The 22408-nt window shown below is 33.6% G+C and overlaps 1 protein-coding gene across 6 annotated transcripts in view; it reads right to left on the bottom strand.

Moving 5' to 3' along the window:
* Positions 1 to 326: 326 nt before the first annotated feature.
* Positions 327 to 22408, bottom strand: part of LOC128211593 (leucine zipper putative tumor suppressor 2 homolog) — a 51825-nt gene continuing 29743 nt past the window's right edge. For all 6 annotated transcript variants that reach the window (XM_052916570.1, XM_052916569.1, XM_052916573.1 and 3 more), the window contains exons 3-4: positions 3839 to 4059; positions 327 to 2653 (exon numbers count right to left, since the gene is read on the bottom strand). In XM_052916570.1, coding sequence (XP_052772530.1) covers positions 1555 to 2653; positions 3839 to 4059 — 1320 coding nt within the window. In that variant the 3' untranslated portion in view covers positions 327 to 1554. The remainder of the gene's footprint in view (positions 2654 to 3838; positions 4060 to 22408) is intronic.

Below are 22408 nucleotides of genomic sequence, written 5' to 3'. Positions count from 1 at the left end.
CTCAGACTACCACACTACCGTTAGTGTCCAACCCTGACTGTACATATACCCATGAGCCATCTCTGACAAAAGACATCCAAGTTATGGCCTTTCAATTGCTCAAGTTGTCCTGGCTTCTATCTTAACTTAATTATTGTAAAAAATGCATTTATATGTGACACATTTTATGAGAGAATGTGAATGCATTTGGGTAGAAAGTGGTACAGAGTCTCGTGGATGAGACCTCTACACTTAATAGAACTGGATGGTGCTCAAAGCATTTAACTTACAATAGAAACTTTTTAATTTTAATGGACTGCTATTATAAAACTTAATGTAACAATTCAAAGATTTTCCAGATTTTAATATCCATAATACAAATAATAAACATATGCATAAAAAAGACTTATCGAGTCCTAGATGCAAACATATACACATGATTACCTTTTATACATATATTGCAATGTTTACTAGTCTAAAATTAAATTGTCCTACTTGGACTTGTGTACAGCATTATTTCATGCAAAATGTTGTTTGTAACGGGGCAAATTAACTAGGTACAAAAAACAAATTTCCCAAATGGTGATGTTCTACCAAAACATTTACTTAATATAAAACAATTTTGTGTCAAATAAAAGCAAAACAACTGAAAACAACTAGAACTTCTAGAACTTAGAACAACTGGTGCAGTCTATAATCGAAGCAAAACAGATATTCTTTATTATGAGACATAAAGCCTCTGAAGTGTATTTTGTCATTAGTTTGAACATTTTGAAAAAAAATGAGCATGAAAATAGAATGTTCAGTTAAGTGATATTTTATTTTTACGCACTTTGATTCATGAGTCGAAAGTAATATTTTATAACAAGACACTGTGCCAATAATATACAAGACATTAAAAAGCACTATCATAGTAACCATACAATTTGATTACATATATGACAATCATTTTTCATTTAACATAAAACATTGCAAGTGAAATTGTAAAGAATAATGTCTTACATTCACTTCCATTTCAACTAAACATCTGATATAATAGTAATGATTGAATTGCTTCTTTTTGTTACAGCTGCTGTTTTCTTGGGTTGCCTTCCATTTCTGGCAACAATAACATGTTACCACTTATAAACGTGAATACAATTTAGTTACTTTATTAGTACAATCATTCAATGTGGGAAAAATTCAATAATGTAAAATAATTCGCTTACAAACAGTTCACAACATATGCTGAAACATAATCAAAACTGCAGAATTGTTGAAATACATGTATTTATTTTTTTTTTAATATAACATGACTAGTTTAACACGAAAATCTCCTAACAATGCCTTCCAGGGGAAGTAACTAGATCATACACTAAGAATACCATTATCTTGAAATTACCTCCCTTGAGTTTCTGTTATAACTTTCTAAATTTCTTTCAAAATTGGTTCTTTTTTAATGACTGCTATACACACAAGAGTTTTCTTTTTCTAGAAGGTAATGTTAGAATAAAATATCAAACTTCTACACATGTATAAAAAAGTTACATTTTTGATGTATCATTTGTTTTAATGTTCAACCCCATTATTATGCTTTCAACAAACACTTTCTTCCCCATTCAAAGCCATTAATTTCATATCCCGACTTTCCAGTTCTAGAGTCAACTGTTCAACCTCCGCCTCTAATACTTTGTTTTTCCTGAACATCTGCACATAGTTCAACTGCAGCTGCTTCTGGTACATGATCACCTTGTTCTTCTCCTCCAGCCATTGTTCCTTCTCCTTATCATGCTCCTCTTTATTCACTAACACATCCAGTCTTAATTTTTCCACTTCCTCCCTCAAAGCAATCACTTCTTTATCTTTCTCACAAATCAGAGACGGTTTCAATGTTTCCCTCTCTGGGGTCAAGGCCTTTGAAAGGTCCGTCTGAATCTGTTTCTCACAGTGGCACAGTGGTATATCCGGCTCGAGGTCCGACCCCGAATTGTTCATCCGCTGTAAACTCTCCGATGACAAATCTGCACGGCATCGATGGTGATCAAAATGCATACTTGTTTCCTCGAGTCTGGATTTCATGTCACTTAACTGACCAGTTAGTTGTAGCACCTCATTAGACTTAGCTGTAAGTTTGTGTCTTAGTGAATCAATCTCATTATGTAGTCCATTAATATCACTTGGACTGCTACGACGTCTTCCTTGCCACGTAGCATCATCCATCTGCGCTTGCAGAGCATTCGTCTCATTAGCGAAAACCTCACACTTTTGAGCCAAGTCATCTTTCTCTGCAACAAGTTTATCCATTTCATCTTTCATTGTTTTCTTGTCTTGTTGCAGTTTGAATACCTGCAAGTTTAACACTTGATCACTCTTATATTGTTTTCTCTGCAGTTGTTTTAACTTGCCTTCATACTCGTCTCTTATTTCTTGAATTTCACGAATCCATCCATTCCGTTTTTCATCGTAAACTTGAAATATTGCACGCTCATTTTTATCCATCACATCTCTAAGAGTGTTTATTTCCGCATCTTTCTCTTTCAATATGGCTTCTAATTCCCCAACACCACTGTCACTTGGTGATGGAGTCTGGATGTAACCTTCGATTTGATTCGACGAGAGCCTACTCATGTGGGATGCAGCCACAGAATCCGCCCTGTCAGAAGTCCTGATACATTCACTGGAGAAACTGGCAGATCTGAAACAAAACAGACAGATTTTCAATTAACTAATGATGCAAATAGCCCTTATCCATCAATGTTTGGTAACAATGAAATCAATAATAGGGTTAGAATGAAGCAATGAATGTTTAAGTTAGAAGCCCTTCTTAAAAAGTGACATTTTGGTATTACTTCAGTTTTATTTAAGATTTCCCGATAATTTTGTATTATGAATTTTTTACTTACTTCTTTGACAGAATTATGACCATTTTGACCTAAAACTTGATTTATGGTTTTGTACTTTACCATAATACTTAAATTTCATACATCATTAACTACCTAAATCACCAACAATGTTCAGCAAAATGATTATTTATCATGGTAAATGGACCTTGAGTTGGCAACTATGGCCTCATAGGTTACAAGCCAATTTTCAATATTCATTTTTTTCAACAGATCAGAGCAGCTGAAGGACTTTGGAGTTGCCGACAAACTTGTGTTCCTCATTGACATACATGAACATCACACCAAAAGCTGCTGATTTAGCACAGGTAGATAATCAAACAAGCTTTCATGACAGTCAACCATAAATTCTCAATAAAATTGATGACATGACAAGAAATTTATTACCAGAAAGTTAAACACTAAATCCATGGGTAATAAATGATACAATCCTTATGCTGAGGTCTAGCCTGACTCATCTGGATATGGCAATAAACTTCAACATCTGCATCAATTAAATACATGCTAGAATGATGAGCTTGTTAAAAAAAGATCATAAGAATTATGTTCTTTAATTAAGCTACATAGACTTATTCTGTATAAAGCTTAAAGCTGCACTCTCACAGATTGAACTTTGACAACTTTTTTATTTTTCGTCTTTGAATAAGCAAATTTTTGCGTAGATATCTGAAAACCAGTGATAAAAGACTGATGACAAAAGATCAGATCGATGATTTTCATATTTCTGCTCCAAAATTGATGTTTTATGCATTTTTCTTAAACCATTAGTAACGGTTTAAGCCATAAAAGATTAAATTTGGAATGGTAATATGAAAATCTGCGATCTGATCTTTTGTCATCAGTCCTTCATCACTGGTTCGCAGATATCTAAGCAAAAATTTGCTCGTTCCAAGACAAAAAAAAAAAAAAAAGTTGTTAAAACGTCCAATCTGTGAGAGTGCATCTCTAATAGCTAATGTAAAATCATATTGATAACTAACCTGTCAAAATCCACATGAGAATAAGCTGACCCGTGTGAGGCGCTGGACATGTTGGAGACATTATGGCTGCTCGTCACCCCGTAATCCTGCGAACCATAACCATCGTCGTGACTTGAGTATTTTCTGACCTGCTCATTAAAGTGCTTTGGCGTTGATGTCGGTTTTGGATTTGGGACCACTGGTTTGAAGGCGATCGGTTTGACGATGCCTCGACCTGGCGACTGAAATGAGAGAGAGAGGTTGAATTTAAAATACTGGTGCCTAAATTTTGAACCTCAAGTCCAGACAGCAATATTCATAGAATACTGGTGCTGTTGTCTTGTTATACAGTGGTTAACTAAAGGACAGGTCATGTAGGCTATAGTTAAGATAATTATTATCTTTTAACATTTGAAACCCAATAAACAGTTAATTTAGTCTTGTGACTTAAAAAGTGACTGTGTTGAGAAAACTTTATGTAATACTAGAAATAAAGTTTAAGTCCGATTACTAAGGACTCTTATAATAAGGTTCCATTGACTTGGGTGTCCTCTATGCACATTATATGTGGGTACATTATATGTGTATGGATTTATGGCATATTCTATGACTAAGTGCATCTCAGTGCCAAGAATCATTTATCATATCACCAACCAAGTCAGAGAAAATGCACAAATAATTTCCCACATCTCCACTTCCATGTGTTGTATGTTACATTTTATGTTTATGTTACAGCTAGATTTCTACAAGAAGTCTTTGTTCAGGAAATACTGCAGGCTTTAAACATTGGAATCCGCCAAGCTCCTTGCAAAGTGAAAGATGGGAAACATTTGTTCACTTTTTTGATGTCAAGTACAGTAGGTGTTCTAAAATTTCATGATATGTGACATATACAAACTGGCCAAAGTACCAACACTGGTAGTTTTATTAGCATTATTTACATGACTTTTTTTGTACACTAATTAGTATTAAATTTTTTACTGTACCCTTATTTTAAAATTCCACTAGCCTCAAAGCGCAGTGGCCTGGAATACCAAAATTTTTCATAATGTTTCATCCATAATTGAAAGAAATTATTTTGCCATCAGTTTCACACTTGCTAGATCATAATACACCAGATGGCTTCTATGAAGGAGAAATCCCCACCCTTCATAATTCACATTTTCAGACAAAATATTTCTGTTTCTTGGCAATAAATATCTAAACAAAGCCTGGGCTACATTTCACTTTTCCCTACTGATTTCATGATACAAAAAATCTGGAGAAAAAATACCAAGGCAAGCAAACTTCTAAAACGAAGACAAAAAACAACATAGTTGATGCTTATGAAGGCAAACATTCTGGAGTAATATTTTGGAGGTGAATTTTAAACCAATACTGAAATTGCTCTGAAGATACAATTTATAGATAATTATTTAACTATCAACATACCGGTAAATTGACTTTGTTTGCTTTCCTTCTTGACCAATTTTCATCATTCTGATCCTTACCAAACTTGGCTACAATACTGCTTATGGGCATAATATATCAGACACAGTATCTGCCTAGAGTTATTGCACTTATGTTATCAAAATTTTTAACATAGAAAAACAAACAAAACATCAGCGTCATGACAGTAACCTTTTTTTCCTAAAAAACAACCTCAAACAAGCTAATAAAATGACTGATTATAGTTCTAAGAGGAGAACAGTAACTCATTAGAAATATGATGCTGTATTTTCCCTGTTACCCCAAAATGAAAATAACAAAATATCCATTCTGTCAACAGCAATCATGTCAAATAAACAGAGTTCACAGTGTTCAAGATATTTTGCCACTTCTCCACTCTCACAAACATTAATTTCGGCAGGCATTTAATACTTGCCAATGTATTATTCATTATATCAACATCTGGATGGCATTAAGGCAAATATACAAGGAAACCCTTTTCTCTAATTCCAAGGAATTAGATCCAGCATCAACTAAAATTCTCAAACAGAATTTAGCATAGCTGTAATGTACAGAATCTACCCCAAGTTATTTTTTAATAGTCAGAGTCAAGTTTTGTCTCACTTCCAAGTCTGCTATTCTAAATTCTGTAGTCATGGTGACAATTATTCAGAACTTTATAACGGTTAACATGGTTGTTCACATCATCGTTGTTAATGGTCAAAATAATTTTTGAATGATACATTAATACATTTTAATAAAACAAATACAGATGAAACAGTTGTTTCCAACCCCTTTAGAAATACTGCTGATCATATTAAGTGAATTTATGTGATTTTCAGAGTAATAAGGATTTGAAAGTTAACAACGATGACGTTAACAATGATGTGCACTGAACAAACAGCGCAATGTGTACTTAACTCTAAAATGAGTTCATTTGATAGAATCTTCCATAACAGCTGTAAGTTTAACAAAAGAGTTACAGAATGAAACATTTTTCATTAAAATGAGCTTAAAAGTCATCAAGTATCTTTTTTCTTAACAAGTGCACAGAAAATTAGGTTAAATGAAGCATCAATCCCTCAAGAAAAGAATCATTAATGCCTGGATTGTGTGATGAAGAAACATTAACTTGGGATTTCATTGTGAGGACTATAATTTAGAGAGACACACTTCCCTCTCTTCTGAACTAACCATCTGCTCCCTTATAGCTCTCCACCTATTGACTGCTCCGTTAAGCTTTGTTATTGTGACTTAAGGAGCTTCCATTATTTTTGTCATCAGATCTGTTCAGTGGAGTAATGTGATCAATATCTGTGTAGCAAGAATGGAAGAAACTAAGAATCTTGATGTTAAAAATGTTTTCAACATGACAAAGAACACATCAAGTATATCATGGTTGTTAAAGACTTCTAACGTTTTTTTGAAAATCCAAGACGTCATCAAACTATCCATACAAGTTAAATCTAACAGATACATTATTTGCAAACAATTTTTTGTCAAAACATGAAATAATTGTTTAACACCGCTTCAACAGTACTATAGAGATGACAAAAACATACCACTGTCATGGACTCATCCCAGAATACTTTGAGAGCTGTGTTCACATACAGATGGCGATTGTCTGACATACACAATCTTTCCAATTCCTCGATATCCATATTGTACATGTCATCCAAATCCATTCTTTCATTTAACACAGTTATGTCACTTTATTCTAAGACTCCATTTATTCAACTGCCAGACAATATTCTTTTCTATGTTCACTGCATCATTATTTAAACATTGTTTTATTCTTTATTTCAGTTCATCCTCTTTACAAATTTCTCATGCTCAACAATTATCTCCCTTTCAGTCACTTATTGATAGTGTCCCTTTTTTACAACTGTACTTGTAGATGTTCAATGTTAGACTCCAGTCTTAGGCCAGATATAGAAAATTGTTCAGAGAAAATGTATGATATAATACTAGAAGTTAATTAAAATAATTTTAATCCGCATAAATCCATATAGCTCTTTATGATTAAAATAACAATGATATTGCACTAATCTACCAAGCCATTCAATGTCTGCAAATGACTTTATAATCCAATCATTACGACTAATGCATTTGGCTAATCTCTTGATCCAATGGAAATGCAGCCAAAAGTTATCCTTTAACACCTCGACATTTACTGCCAACTTTCCACACTAAAAACAAGCTGCTGCCAACAAATGAATACAACAAATGACACAGTTTGGTTTCCAGGGGTTCAATAAATTCCAACCAAATTCAATATTTCCACATATGGCTATAACAAACAATAACACATCCAACGTAAGTATATATCTATCTATTATCCATGACACTAACAGCTCCTGTTCTCCAAAATCCTTAACTAATCAATGTTAGTTAGAGCACTGTGGGAAATCAGCTCCTTTTTGCGGTGGCAATTCAGTATAAAAGAACCAACAAAGTCATTGTCTCATAACCAATTCTGTATGAATTTCCAGCTCACAGGGCTGTGGATGCTTTGCCAGTCAGCAAACGATGATTCCTGGAGGATTTCTGCTGCATAAACCCTTTGACATGTAAGGAAAACTAGTAACATGAAAGTGTATTAATTACTCACAGGTAATACTTGTTCTAGACGCATAACTGTCCAGGTATCTTAATTTCTGGAGGTTCTAGACCTATAACATACCCTCATAAAATGGCTAAAAATGATTTAATTGATGTGCTGTCGATATCATTAAATATAAAACTATTTGATGTCTTTAACATCACAGAAGAATTAACTTCCAGGTTTGTTGTCACTGTCAGTAGCTTTCAAATTATTTGAAATTTCAATAGAATAAATATGTATTTTGGAAATTATACATATGTGCAGTAATAGTCACATCCTTTTTTCCTGTATAAACGTCCCAAATCCTGGAAACACATGCTTGCAGAAAAAGACTGAAATCTTAACAAAGAACCGCCATCCATCCAAGAAGCATGACACATCAAAAACGTCACTGAAAATCTGCAGACCCAGCGTGTCCCAGATATTTCACATCACTCATTTCTCCGAGCTTCTGTCTCAGCAGCAAATTTTCAGCCCCTGCTAGATAACATCTTTTCTCTCAGCATAAGCCCTCAGAAGTCACTGAGTTTAATACAACACCTCGTTTACTCTCAAAACTAATATCGTTCTTCAAGCATCGGTTTCATTGATTTAGCCCATGTAGCAAGCATCCCATAATGTGTCAGAATATCGTCAAAACATGGCTTCATTAATTCAAACCATAATGTTTTCTTATGCAATGCCTTCATACAAATGTTACATTTTTGAACTGCGCCTTGGTTACACAATATTAAAATTCTTATCCTAAGCTATCAAATTTTAAAAGCTTTCAGCTCCAAGGGCAAAATATAGAAGCTTGTGTCACTTGCATAACACGGTGAAAGCCCCACTTTTGACACAAGTGACAAACGGTAAATGCACAATTCATGTCTAAATCATTCAGGTTGACCCACGCTGTTCCTCTGAGTTCAGTTTCACTGATAACTTTACCAGTCAATTAAGAACCCTCTATGCTCTAAGGTCAAGCTGCTTAACTAAAATACAATTTTCCGCAATCCCATTTTCTTGTCAGTTGGAGATGAAGTTGACATTTTGTAGTGTTCCACGATTTACAAGTTTCTTTGCTAATTTTATAATACCATCTAAGCCAAGGGCTTTATTTCTCCAACTATCTCAGCGAACAGATAAAGAAAAAGTTGAAAGTCAATAAAGTTAGCTTGTGTCACAGTGAGTGATGTAAATTATGATGAAAAGTCATCTCAAAGCTTGAAAGGCGCCCTTGAGGCGTAAGTACTATTTAACCTTGTTTTATATTACCAATAACCATGGCAATTCTTTAAAGTTTGCTTAGTCATTAAACAGATTTTGTTCTCATACAGAGTCAAATGTCTGACCAAAATTCTATATCAAACCACTAACTGAATACTTGAATCAGGAACACACAACAAAATCAATTCAGTTATTAAATATTTTTTGATGTCTGCCTCTGTGAATTCCGGTTCAACAGGATGTTCATTTTCTGGTCTGACCACATCCTCACCTAAAATGACCCACTAAAAAACACACCAATTCCTCATAATCCCTCGGACAGACATCAAATTTCCCATAATCCCCTGAACAGACGGTTAAACAGCGCGTTCCAATGTTTACCCCAGTAAGTCATCCGTCCTTGGCCAAATGGTTTGCCTTTGAGCTAGTAGATTAGTGGTCTCATGTTAAATCCTTCAGCAAATAAGTTCTTCACACTTGAGCACAATAGGTCAGAAACTTGCTGACTTTATAGCTTAAGAAGACACTGTTATGATCTTTGATGTTGAAATAAGTAACTATTGTTTCTTTGGATTAGAAATTAACAAACTTTCACAACCTGTCAATGTTTTCCATGACTTTCAAGAATGCTGTTAAATAACTTCTATTTGAAGACATATGAAACATTACATAAACATATTTATATATACCATTTAATGTAGACTTTCTCAAATTTGAGGTTTGTTATAACTAAATACTCAGTTCCTTTGAAAATTATGTTAAAACGTGGGAAATGGCATTTTTTAGGCCTATTTTTTCCAATCTGAAGTGTTGCCTGTTTGCATTGAAATAAACTGTATAGGGAAATTAATTAGTTAGCGTAAAACCTAATCCATCCAATTAAGAGCCTTTACTGTGCCAAATTAGGCTTTTTCCCCCATAATGTTTTTTGGTTTACAAGGGAAGCAACTGCAAAAAATGAACTTATTAAAACAAGGGGAATAACTCAACCAGAGGCATGCTTAGAATGCTTTTGTAGTTTAATAGATTATAGCTTAATATCCAAAAGACTAATGAACAATCTACAATTACAATACAATTGTTTAATTACTTACCAATATTGGCATGACCCATCTAAATATGACTATTTAGTTATGCATAACGACCCTTGACACTAAGTATATAAATACTGATATCATAAAATCCCCTTGATCCCTCAATCACCCCTTACAGCCTTTAAATCCCCTTGTCTTCTGATAGACACCATATTTTTGGAAATAAATGTATTTCCAAAGACAAGATTTTGTTATTTTTGTATTACACAACTTTCAATGCATCATGTCCCACTTCAATCAGTCTGATTATGAATATGGCAGCGACATCACAAGCCAAAATTACATTTTATACATATTTTTTTTTAATCAAAGTACAGTTTTACACATTGAATTGGTACTTTAGGATATCTTATCCTTGCCTGAACAAGGAAATAACTACTTTAAACAAATCACAAACATTTGATAATTCTGTGTTCATTCTCCACAACTATCTAGGTGAGGAAGTCAAAAGCTCTAAAAATGGATTTTTATCAGATGTCAAGAGGCCAAATAAAACAAAGCATGAAAATAAAATGCTGTATTTACAACTGTGAAGCTGAATGTGAATGAAATATTCACATCAATAAATATGACATTAACCTTCCTTTTTTGGGGAGGAGGGAAATAAACAAACTCTAATGATTCATTTAATTAACATCCTTACTGTCTGTTAACCTTTAACATGTGGCATTTCTGTTTATATCAATACCACGAGAAATATCCCATCTAGGAGTTTTACATGCAATATCAATATTTTATATTTCAATATATAAAAGCCCGGTAAACCTTCAGGGTTTTTGATCAATATCAATCAGATTATTATTACAAGAGATATCATCAAAGTTCAATACTGACTTTGTAATCTCCGCACCTGATCAGCGTAAACAATAGGGGCACAATACGACCCCAGAGACATGGGTGCCATTGTAAGACTACGGGTGACAATACACTGGGTAATCGAGGTAATCGGGCATTACCACTGACACCTCTGTCATAGCCCTGCTGGTAAGTCAAGAGAGTCAACATGAATAAGTCACGAGAGATCAATATCCTGCGCTCTTGTACTCAACAACTCTTACAATATACCTCTGTTCCATCTTTTATTCCAAATATATCATAACTGTTGGTGGCATGACAGAGACCATTCTTTATTAAAGATTGGATTCATTCTTAAAATGCAAGCGAGTTTAAATATTAAAAAGAATTAAAAAATATTGCAAGTAAAACATTCCGAGTAGAAAATGAATGCTGCACACAGTCATAGTGAGAAATGATGGCATTTTAATAACTAGATTATATTTGATAACATCAAATAATATAACATGGGTACAAAATTTGTTAGCTTTCAAATTCTTAATTAATCATACATTTTATGTTTTTGGAAAAATTAAAGAACTTCTGAATTATATATTCTAACAAATACCTTAATAACAGCACAGACATTAAGAAATAACAATTTGCTTGGCAACACAAAATAACAAACTCTCACCACAATCATTGGTTCCGCAGGAGAACACCAAATTTGGCACTTCAGAATATTCTCATACTCGTGAATTACCTCTTCCATTATTGTTCTACGCATTGTTGTCAACATTTAATATAAACATTCACGTTTAAGACACGACTTGTACTTAAAAACCACAATTCCATTTCAAATTAAATCTTCCAATGTGGTCAAAATTCAACATAAACAGAATTATACACTCTTACAGTATTTGAATTACTTCACCGCTTTTTGTAATGTTCAAACCACAATTCCACTTCAAGTTTCATACAATGTTGAAAATACACATCTTAATTCTGAAAGATTTAAAACAAACACATCCAAGCTGCTACAAGCTAAAATCCAGTCTTGAAATTTAAGTATAACCATGGTGAAATGCTGCTGTATTATGGTATCATCTCTTTATCTGCATTAACATCCTGTATTAAACCAAACAAGAGATATAATCCGCTTTAGGGCATGTTCTAAACGCACGACCATCTGTCGTTTAACATTAAACCCAACTACACGCTTAAAGATGGTTTACCAATTTTATATGGGCATTTAGGGTAATGACAATACTAGCTATTATTTATAAGTCCTCAATATTTGTCAATATTTGCACATCTTAGTAAATACAATGATATGTTAAACAAACTCAAAATCCATGAAAACATTGAAATTAAGGCAAACATGGAAATGAAAATAGAATTTGGGAATTAATTTTACACCTGGTGTTCCATATTAATTAAAATACTGCTACATCCAATCAGATTAATCTGAATAACTGAGTTGACCAATCAGAAAACTTGTTACAAACTTGAGCAGCTTCAGCAGTCAGTGTCACAAGAAAGCTCTATGAAAATCAACAGAATTTTTTTCAGGTGAAATGACAAAGACAATAATCAAGCCTTTGACATCCTAAGATTTTTACAAGCTACCATAAATTCTGAAAGGTTTATGGCAATACCAGGTAGTAATCAATATCTAAAGGAAACTGGCGAACAATGATTCAAGCTTCAACAGTGGATTTTCTTTCTTTTTTCTAGTCTAGAAGAGGGTACTCAACTTACAAGTCTAGATACAGAGATCAATTGAAACAACAAATCAATTCATTTCTTTTATCACCCCACCACCTCCCTGATGTGTAAATAAAATAAAGATTTCATACTGGTCAAAACTTGTTCTCAGACTTGTAATGTTATAACTTATATCAGTCATCTACTCATAGTCCATTGACCGATTGAATAACAAGACAATTTCTTACCTTGCTTTTATTTTGTTCTCTTATGTTAACATATCAATTACGTGCGAAACCCTTCTATTTTATAAGATGACACATTAATTACTACTTAGCAATAAAATAAGGACACTGACATACACAGCCTACATCATCCAAACATTTTGGTGATCTTTTGAGCAAGACCGTCAGTTATGGTGTTGAGATAAGCAACATTACATTTTGGCAAAAATCAAAGATGTATGTAAATTATGTCAATCTACAACCCCTATTGACTGATAAGGTGACTGTATTAGGCTTGAAAGCCAGCTGCAGGCTGGGATGATGATAGCACTTTAGTATTGGAGAGTACCACATAAGAGCACTCTTTAACTTAAAGCAACAATCTGAATAAAAAAGCGCTATAAAGTTAAAAAGAGAATATGTTACCCAAAAGAATGATAGTCAGAAAGTTTAAACCCCGCCGCTATGGGGACATAGATGGTGCTCTATGCTATAAATGCATAGTTGTATAGGATTTGGGTTTATATATAGTGCTCTATAGCAAAAAGCAAAGGCGCACCCACTATTTTAATTTCTACCAGTTCAATTCCATTTTATACTCCGTAAAATTTTCAACAATGAAATTCTTCAAGTCAGTTCAATTATCCTGTAATTGACATTTCTTATACATTAAATATGAAAGAGGCTTTTAAACCAATATAAAAAACTCTTGACATTTTTTTATCTTATATCAACCTTTCATTCACACTCGTAAAAATAAGACAATTTTAATTGCCCCTATCAAATTACAAAGTCTCTTTTTTACTTAATTATTCATTTTGATAATATTTTCATTTCACAGCAATATAAAAGTGATTTATATAAAAATCATTACAGGCAAAAAAATGATCAAACAAGTGAAGTTAAAACATGAGAACCTGATCACAATGATTCAAACTTTTTTGATCTGGAGTTCTGCAATAAAGTCAAATGAAGCATTTAATGAATTTGTTCTTTGAAAGAAGCTTTTTAAAATGACAGAAAGTTAGCCTTCTTTTCAGAGTTAAATTTGTTTGAGCTCAAAAGAGACCATCATACTTTTAACTATTTTACAGAACAAACGACATTTTATCATACTTATTGAATTTAGCATTTTTTTTGGCAAATCTTCACTCCTGTTAGAATTTAATGAAATACTGAAAAATGAATGTCTAAGTTTGGTATGAAAGATGTAAAGAATAACCTTTATATTACCTGAATCCACGTCGAATTTCCATTATCCGTCTTCTTTAAGATGTGCATTATAAATTAAATAATTCAAAAACACGAGATCTGAACCAAGTATAGTATAATTGTTTATCACATACAGAAGTTAACTTTTGTGCATCAAATCTACATAAATATCATGCATTGATAAATATATTCAATGGTTTTTAATTGTTAATTTCTACAAATTGACCGAAGCATTATGTCCATTGAAGTATTGGATACCAAAAGATGGTCGTCCACAAATATCATTCCCATAACTGACCGCCACTTCAGAATTTATCTATATTTCCACATGTTTACCTATCATAAAGCCTTTGAGTCAATATTGAAATGATCAAGTGACATCTGTACCCTTATACGGATTTATCGGGTATAACCAAGTATCAACGAGGTTATCCATGCTTACCCAAACGCTAATGTGAACCATTACAATGCCTGCCATCAGAATATCTACGAAATCTACCTAAATTTAAGTAAACATGAGTAAAGTCAAAATATTTAAGAATTTTACTGATAAGCCAAAAGGAAATTGCAGAGTCTTTATTATTTCTTTTGAGTGTTCACTTTCAAAACAGTTGATATCTACAAGTTGACATTTTGAAAATTAATGTCAAAATTCTCTATCTCATTTTCAACACAGAGAATGATATAGTATATGAAATATAGATTAAATGGTATTCTACAAAGAAAGGAAAGAATTCCATTCTAAAATTCCCGAGTAACCAGCAATATGTTGAAATATTTGACCAATTTGCATGTACATCATTTGTACTTTGATCGGTCCAACAAGTCATGCGGCGCTCCATGACTTGACTTCATCCAGTCCTGTTCAATCACATTTTTAGGTTCATGACAATTGTCAATACAGCAGTAAATTAAACAACTGTTACATTTCAACTACTAGCTTGACCGGTTGTTTGTAAATATTACCACAGAGGACTGAATTGGACCCCATAATTGTATGCAAGTAAAGACAACGGTCAAGGACTATATTTGTTAGTTGTAAAACACCCCAGGGGTCAATATTAGATGTCTAGGTAAATATTAGCAGACTTCAATGACATTGTGGAGAAATTCACATTCATCTGCTATGTACCCTGTTATTATGGCTGACACAGGGTTAATTTGAATTTGTCATACCAGGGTTCATCTGGGTGAATGACTTTATGATCAAGTTTGATAACATACAGCTGAAAACCTTTGGATATAAGTTTGGATGGAAGATTTCAGATGTAACCAATTCCATCCCCAAAGTTGCTCTATTTGTGTATGATGACCTCTGGACATCAGTTATAAATCCAACTGCACACAGACGTGACACTCAACAGCCATGGATGACAATTATATGTGTATCCCAACTGTTCCGCCTAATTGCAAATGGATACCAGTATCACATTGCAACCCTAGATGAAGATGAATTCTGCCCATTGTTTGCTCAAGGGGGTGATAATGGGTGAATTATTCATGTGCGCCCCACACCTAAAGTCGTGCTCTCATGGTGACCCTTGGATGTTGTCTGTGCATGGTACATATGGGGTGAAAGGGTAAAACTTTTGGGCTCATTTAATGCTATCACCTGTTGCTAATGGGCTTTTGTTTATCTTTCAAAGTCGCACTGATGAAATAAATCATAGGTTTAGATTATTTTCATCTATTTCTGTTAAAAAATCTTACATCTATTAAAGACGTTTGTTAAATCCCCATTTTATAATTTGGCCAGAGTACTTGTTAATATAAATAACACCGGGTTAAATTAGTTGTCCTATGAAAGGTGTTCACAATGATTACAGTATATAACCTCCCTTTACTACCAATTGCCTGTAAGGTCAAGGGATTGAAGGTCCCATGTTCTTATCCTGCTGCTGTTTTTCATTACTCTCTCTTTTTCATTGTTTTATTTTTATATACTAATCTTATGGAATCAAATCTATTTCCAGCTGAATTTGTGCTCGACAATGTTTTTCATTTCAAAATTTTCAACAACTCACCATCGAAATAATTCGAATATTGCAACCTATGAATTCATGTACATTTTTGCTCAATTTTTGCCAAATAGCTCACTTAATTATAAGTAGAAGAGAATGAAACATATTTAAGAAGACTTTTTAATCTAAATACCTGCATAACATTATGGTATCTAATTGTGTTGTATAAATGCAGAGTCATGGTATCGTCAACAAGTTGGAGACATTCTTTTCCGGTCACTGGTTCATTAACATAATTGATTGCACGGTTTCCTAATCATGGTTCATGACTTATCAACATACATAGGTTTGTACAAGTTACATATAAAGAGTTTCTAACAATATAAAATCATTAGCGTTTAACTATTCTGCATTTTACCATGTACTTGGGTAAATGGTAGGAGAAAACTCTAGCTCAATTTCGCAAGATGGTTTAAAATATACCAAATCAACAACAGTACTGCAATTTACCTTGCAAGTAAAAGTCAAACAGCGCTGATGTCCATCATGTTGTGTGCTTTCCATCTTCCAACACAATTCTTATACAACTATACCCAAAGGAATCCGTTTAATATTGTCTCAATCTTTTGCAAATTTGTCATCAAATTTTCTCACTCTTTTCAGAATATCTTCAGCTTGTTTTATCTGTTAGTTCCCACAGGCAATGAGGCCATTGTTCCAGATCTATAACCCCAGCACATTACTCATGTCCAAAATACCACAAAATGTCCACAGTCCCTTGGGCCAATTCTGAGAAAATATCATGGTGTCAAATGGCTATTCCATCAGACCAGTTCCATTCCAAGCAAGTCCATTAATGAGCAGTACATTGGCTCGTAATTCTCTGTCCTTTAATAGCCCTGCCATGGAATTTCCGCTCTTGTTCATGAAATGATCGCAATGTCTGAAATCATGGAGACACGTATACGTATCGTCCAGTGACAATTTAATTCCAATTTCCCTCCTTTTTGTTTGCCGTGCACATGTAAAACACTTTAATTTCCAGTTAAGACATTTAGCTTACAAAGCTAAGCAAAGGGCCTAAAAACAGATTTATAACGTTTTAACCTTTCCCAACGGTCGTGTCAAAACACTGGATTGCAAATGATAGCATCTGAATATTTGTTCAAAACAAATTACTCTACAAATGAATACAGCTCCTCTTTCATTAAAATTTAACATCCATCTATAAACAAGGCACTAAAAAGTGAAAACAGCTTCCTTCTAATGATATTAAAATTCCAGAGTTTCATTGAAAAAAATAGTTCAAAAATAAACACCAGGATAACAATCCAGACTTGAAACCTCGACTCAGACTCTCCAATGTGCCTGTTTACAGTTAATCTTCAATTAAAATCCCATCTGCTTCCGCTAAAGACAGGTGTCACACGAAACTGACCGGCATCCATTGGTCAACACACAATCAAGATGACCACCAGGCTCACCCAGTATGATGATACATTTGTCACATGGATTGATTCTATTAAGATTTTTCTGACCGATAATAAAATTTAACAGTAAAAGTTGCACGGAACAAGTTATTAAAGTGAACAAACCTGTCTCATTTTATCTGAATCTTTTTACATTTTGTAATTTCTATCATTTACAAATATCATCTTTGGTCTACCTATGTAAAACGCATTTGGACGATGACTAGTTCACAGTGCAATAGTAAAAAGAGACTTATATCAATACCAGCATGTTGGTTTACTGAGTTAATGCCACTGTATATCCTCTTTAGAGCAAGGTCTTTCTGTCACACGTTGCCATTTACAACTTAATGAAACGTTAAAACGCATCAATTTTGAACAAAATTGTAGCCAACTTCAAATGAGAAAGAAACTTGTAATTATATTGTCCTTAACTGCCCATAACATTTAGAACTTAAATTCCTACAGCAAACTTTACCCACGCCTACCTTTAACGCATATTATTACGGGGTTAGAGATCATCAGTATTTCTGGAGCCTTGTCAGTTTTCCTCTCAACCTGATACCAGGTATTATTTGTCATCCAATCAGTTGAAGAATATTAGTACAAGTTACAACTTGGAATTAATCAGCATCGCTACTTATCATTTTGATTTATATCTCTCAAACATTTATTTAATTCCAGATTACATAACGTAGGTCAATCACTTTTCCTGTTTTAAAAGTGAAATCTGACACAGATTACCAGTAAACATTCCTTCATTTTTTCCTTCAATAGGAAATATTTGCTTTAAAACACAATACTTCAAAGGCACAATGTTAAGTTCTTAATATATCAAAAAGAAAAAAAGTATGAATATAAATTCTTTAAATTATCCATTCAAACAAAATGCCAAGATGGCAAACAGTTGGAGCTTTCCATTGTTGTGTCACTGGCCACTTTATTCCCTACATGAAACTATTGAAGGAGCAGTGGCAGTTCCAGCGGGGTGGGGGGGGGGGGGGGGGCACATATAACGGCCCATGCCAAACACTCCTGGTGGTATGATAAATTATTCTTATATTTCTTTTTTTTTAAACCATTATAATTAAAACGCTAATATTTATATATAATACACAGAGTTCTTGTCCACTTAATAATATGTATAGAAGTATTCTTAAATGAAGGGTTGGAATACATCAATGATTTCTATGCGTCAATTCAATAACTGAGGGAAATAAAAAATTGAAGGGGTTTGACGATTGTGAACCCTGAATGTTTGCTTGTTACATACAAACAATATTTATTTAGCAGTGTGAGCATTCTATAAAGCTTGCTAAAATCTTTATGGAAAAAATGCTTTAATTTGAAATATCATTGGAATGTTTTAACACCTACACGATACAAAAAATGTTTTTTATAAAATGATTGATCATATTAACCCAATTTCTGTTTTGATGACTCAAAAAAATCACAAATAATTTCCCGACAGCTAGTAAATGATATAGATAGATAAATATAGACCATTATAAGTTATTGTATTTATTACAATATTTATCAAAACCTTGCTCTCAAACAAAAAATTAAGCAGCCACAAGAAATAATGAACATCAGGAAAAACAAAGCCTTCAAATACATTGTGTATTTGGCAGTCTTTTTTTGATATTCACTGACATTGGCGACCCTTGTTTAATTTCTTGATCATTCGGAAAAACAGATGATTATCGTGACAGAAGTTTGTTGCAGGGTTACGAGCGGTTCGTAGTTCACCACTGAAACAGAACAGATCGTACCTCTCGGTAACATTTGATCAAGATAGTTTCATGATTTACATGAATTTAACACTCTTGAACGTGGTTTGGATTTGAACATTGAACTAGATAAGTGATGAATGAGATAACAGTAGCTGTCAACAAGCAAAAATAAAGGGACTTTGATAATCAGCATTATCAATTAATTGTCATTAAAGACTTGGGCAAAAAAAAATTCTATCATACTTAGTCACTGATATAATTGGTGAAAATGATATTGGGTCACTCATGATTATATCAACAAATTTTGTGAAATAATTCGAAATACTAGAACACCTTTGAGCAATGTATGAATCATGGACAAGATAACAGGACTGTTCCATGGCTGTGTGTTATCGACTGTCAACCTTTTGTACCTCTGATCAAATCAATCGCCAAATTATTTCATGCCGTATAAATAGCAGATATACAATATTAATAATGGTCCTTCATAAAAGGAGTTCCTTCGGCTAAATATTTGCAATTCCTCAATGCTGACAGTTTATAAAGATCTATCTGTGTGAAAAATCATACCTATTATCTGTTTTCAATATTATTGTTTACTTTACCTACATAAAAATTTATAATGACTCACAAGAGAAGTTAAACAGGCCATTTAATAGGCAAGCTGACCTTCGTGGGCTTTAAATCAGTGGGCATAATTGTGGATACAAATGGTATTCTCCCATAGAAAATACAAATAAACACTTTATTACAATACGATTTAAAACTTTATAAGGTCAAATATTTGAAATGCCTCGACCACACGTAAAATTTAAAAGATGAAGGGGGGTACACTACAAATGGATATTTATGGCGGTAATTTTTTACTGAGCCTGTTTGAAGTGGTAAATAGTGTCAGGAATCACCATGTAGGACGTTAAGGGTCGTAATTAGACCCATCCAAAATAAGTCCACGTTTTTTCATCTCAAACACATACCTCTTTTCATGACATGAGCTCTTTAATCTAGCCTGTGAATAAAACTGAGGGGAGCTAGCTCTGTAAATATCTCCTCCCTTCGTAAGGAACAAAGCTATCAATATAAAGGTAATAGAACATCCATTTCTACTAATAAAGTCATCAAAGAACCTGGCAAATGCCCCCAAATGGGTCTTGTTGGATGAATATAAGATTAATGTATTGGTTTTACAGTTTACCTTCCCATGATGCTTTTGATTTGTTTGATCCGAATCTGAGTTACAGCTGAGTGTGTTATTATTATTATGAAATCTCTTCCAGGCTCCATCAATTTTTGGGACCTTGACCTTTAAACGAGAGCATGAAGGCTATGCGTGCCACATCCTTCCATGCTGGTGTATATATGTGCAAAGTTTGAGAGAAATTTGAAATAAAATCGAGAAAGTTACAGCTAGGACGGACAGGCTGAGTGGATGGATGGACTGACAGTGTAACTTCTACATTCCCTCCTCTTGGGGGTAAAAAACAACAATTATATTGGTATTACAGTTTCCACCTTTAAGATAGAAATCAAGTCAGGTTTATCACACAAGGGATATAACTTTCCTAAACCAAATCACTGACCTGCCATTCCTGATCGTCCCCTGGTATGACTTCACGTTCCCTACGCCGGAACAATCTCCTCCAGGCACCAACTGAACACTTCATTTTATCCATTGACTATAAAGCTCTTTATTTCATTACCTTCCTTGACTAAATTCTTTCACTTTATTTTATTATCCATTATCTCCCTTGTCATAAATAGCTATGGCTCTATTTATTTTTCCATTGTAGGACAGTTCTACAGGTCTTTTATATTGACTTCTTTTTTAATTGGATCCAATGTTGACTTATTTAATTACCTATGGATTCCTTGAATGTTATCTGTTCTCTCTCCCTTTACTTTAATCTCATTGACTTGTTAACATCTTTTCACCTTAATGCATCACACATATCTTGATTACTTCCCTTCATAGAACAATTTATTTATTATCTCCCTTGATCAAAATCAGTTTTTTATCTAAATTATCTCCCTTGACAAAATCAGGTGTCATTTAATTGCTTGAAAGTTAATTAAAACATCTGAGTTTCAAAGCCTTAAAGGAAGATATTTCAGTTAGAACATGCATCACCGTCTTGTAATTGTTTCCTCTGTCCAATGCTGTTAAAATATCATTTCTCAACTAAAATAGTTTCTTCTTGAGCCAGATTCAGCATTCCTCTGACCTACAAACATCCCTAAAACTTGCAAGTTATACTGATGCTGCAGTTTTGTCTACATGACCTTAAACTTACCAAGACAATTTGACAAACTAGAGCACAACATTTCCTTAACAAATCCCTTTTGAAGTGGACATTACAGTGGATGTTAAAACTTTTATCTCTGTAAGTATCATTCATTTATCATTACTTACATCATCACATGAGGGTATTATTTATTCACTTTTATCAGCTATTCGCCAACTTAGTATATCAGTACCACCGTTATTTATCACAAATTCTGATAACCAGTCCTTTCATCTTGTGGACCAATGTTAAGGTCACCTTGGTTTCAATTTTTAAACAATTTAATTTTGTAGATTGAACAACACTTCACCGAGATTTTTTTATCAACTCAAAGCACTTATTTCAAATCATTGTACCATTTTGAACTATTTTTTTAAATATATTATGCTTTCCTTTCAAAGAACAATAAAGTCGTTGCAAAACACTACTTGTACATAGCCACCCTTACATGTATAAAGTGAGGTTGGACCGAACAATCGTTTGCACATCTTTCCTTGTACTGTAGGCTCTCGCTGACACACAACATACAATTTTCCAGCTGATTTTTGTACAGATTATGACTGCTGTGTCTATGTTTAAATATGATACATAAACAAATCTTTGCACAAGAGTAGCCAAACCTGTGTTACTTAGATCACACATGTGAAATGTATCCTCGCTTAAACTATACTGTCTAGACGCACCTGAATAACTTGGAACTCAAAAAGTAGTCCACACACATACATTCCACAATCTCTAAACTGTATAAAATATTCCCTTCCCTTTAGAGAATAGTGTAAAAAATTGTCCGCCTTTTGTCTTCATTTCGGACAATGACCATCGAGCCTGTTGACCATTATGTACATGTATGCAAATTACTGACTTGATTAGCCACTAGAAGTAATTAACATTCA

Source organism: Mya arenaria, chromosome 12, assembly GCF_026914265.1.
Source record: "Mya arenaria isolate MELC-2E11 chromosome 12, ASM2691426v1".
Lineage (NCBI taxonomy): Eukaryota > Metazoa > Mollusca > Bivalvia > Myida > Myidae > Mya > Mya arenaria.
This window is presented reverse-complemented; position numbering and strand designations above follow the sequence as displayed.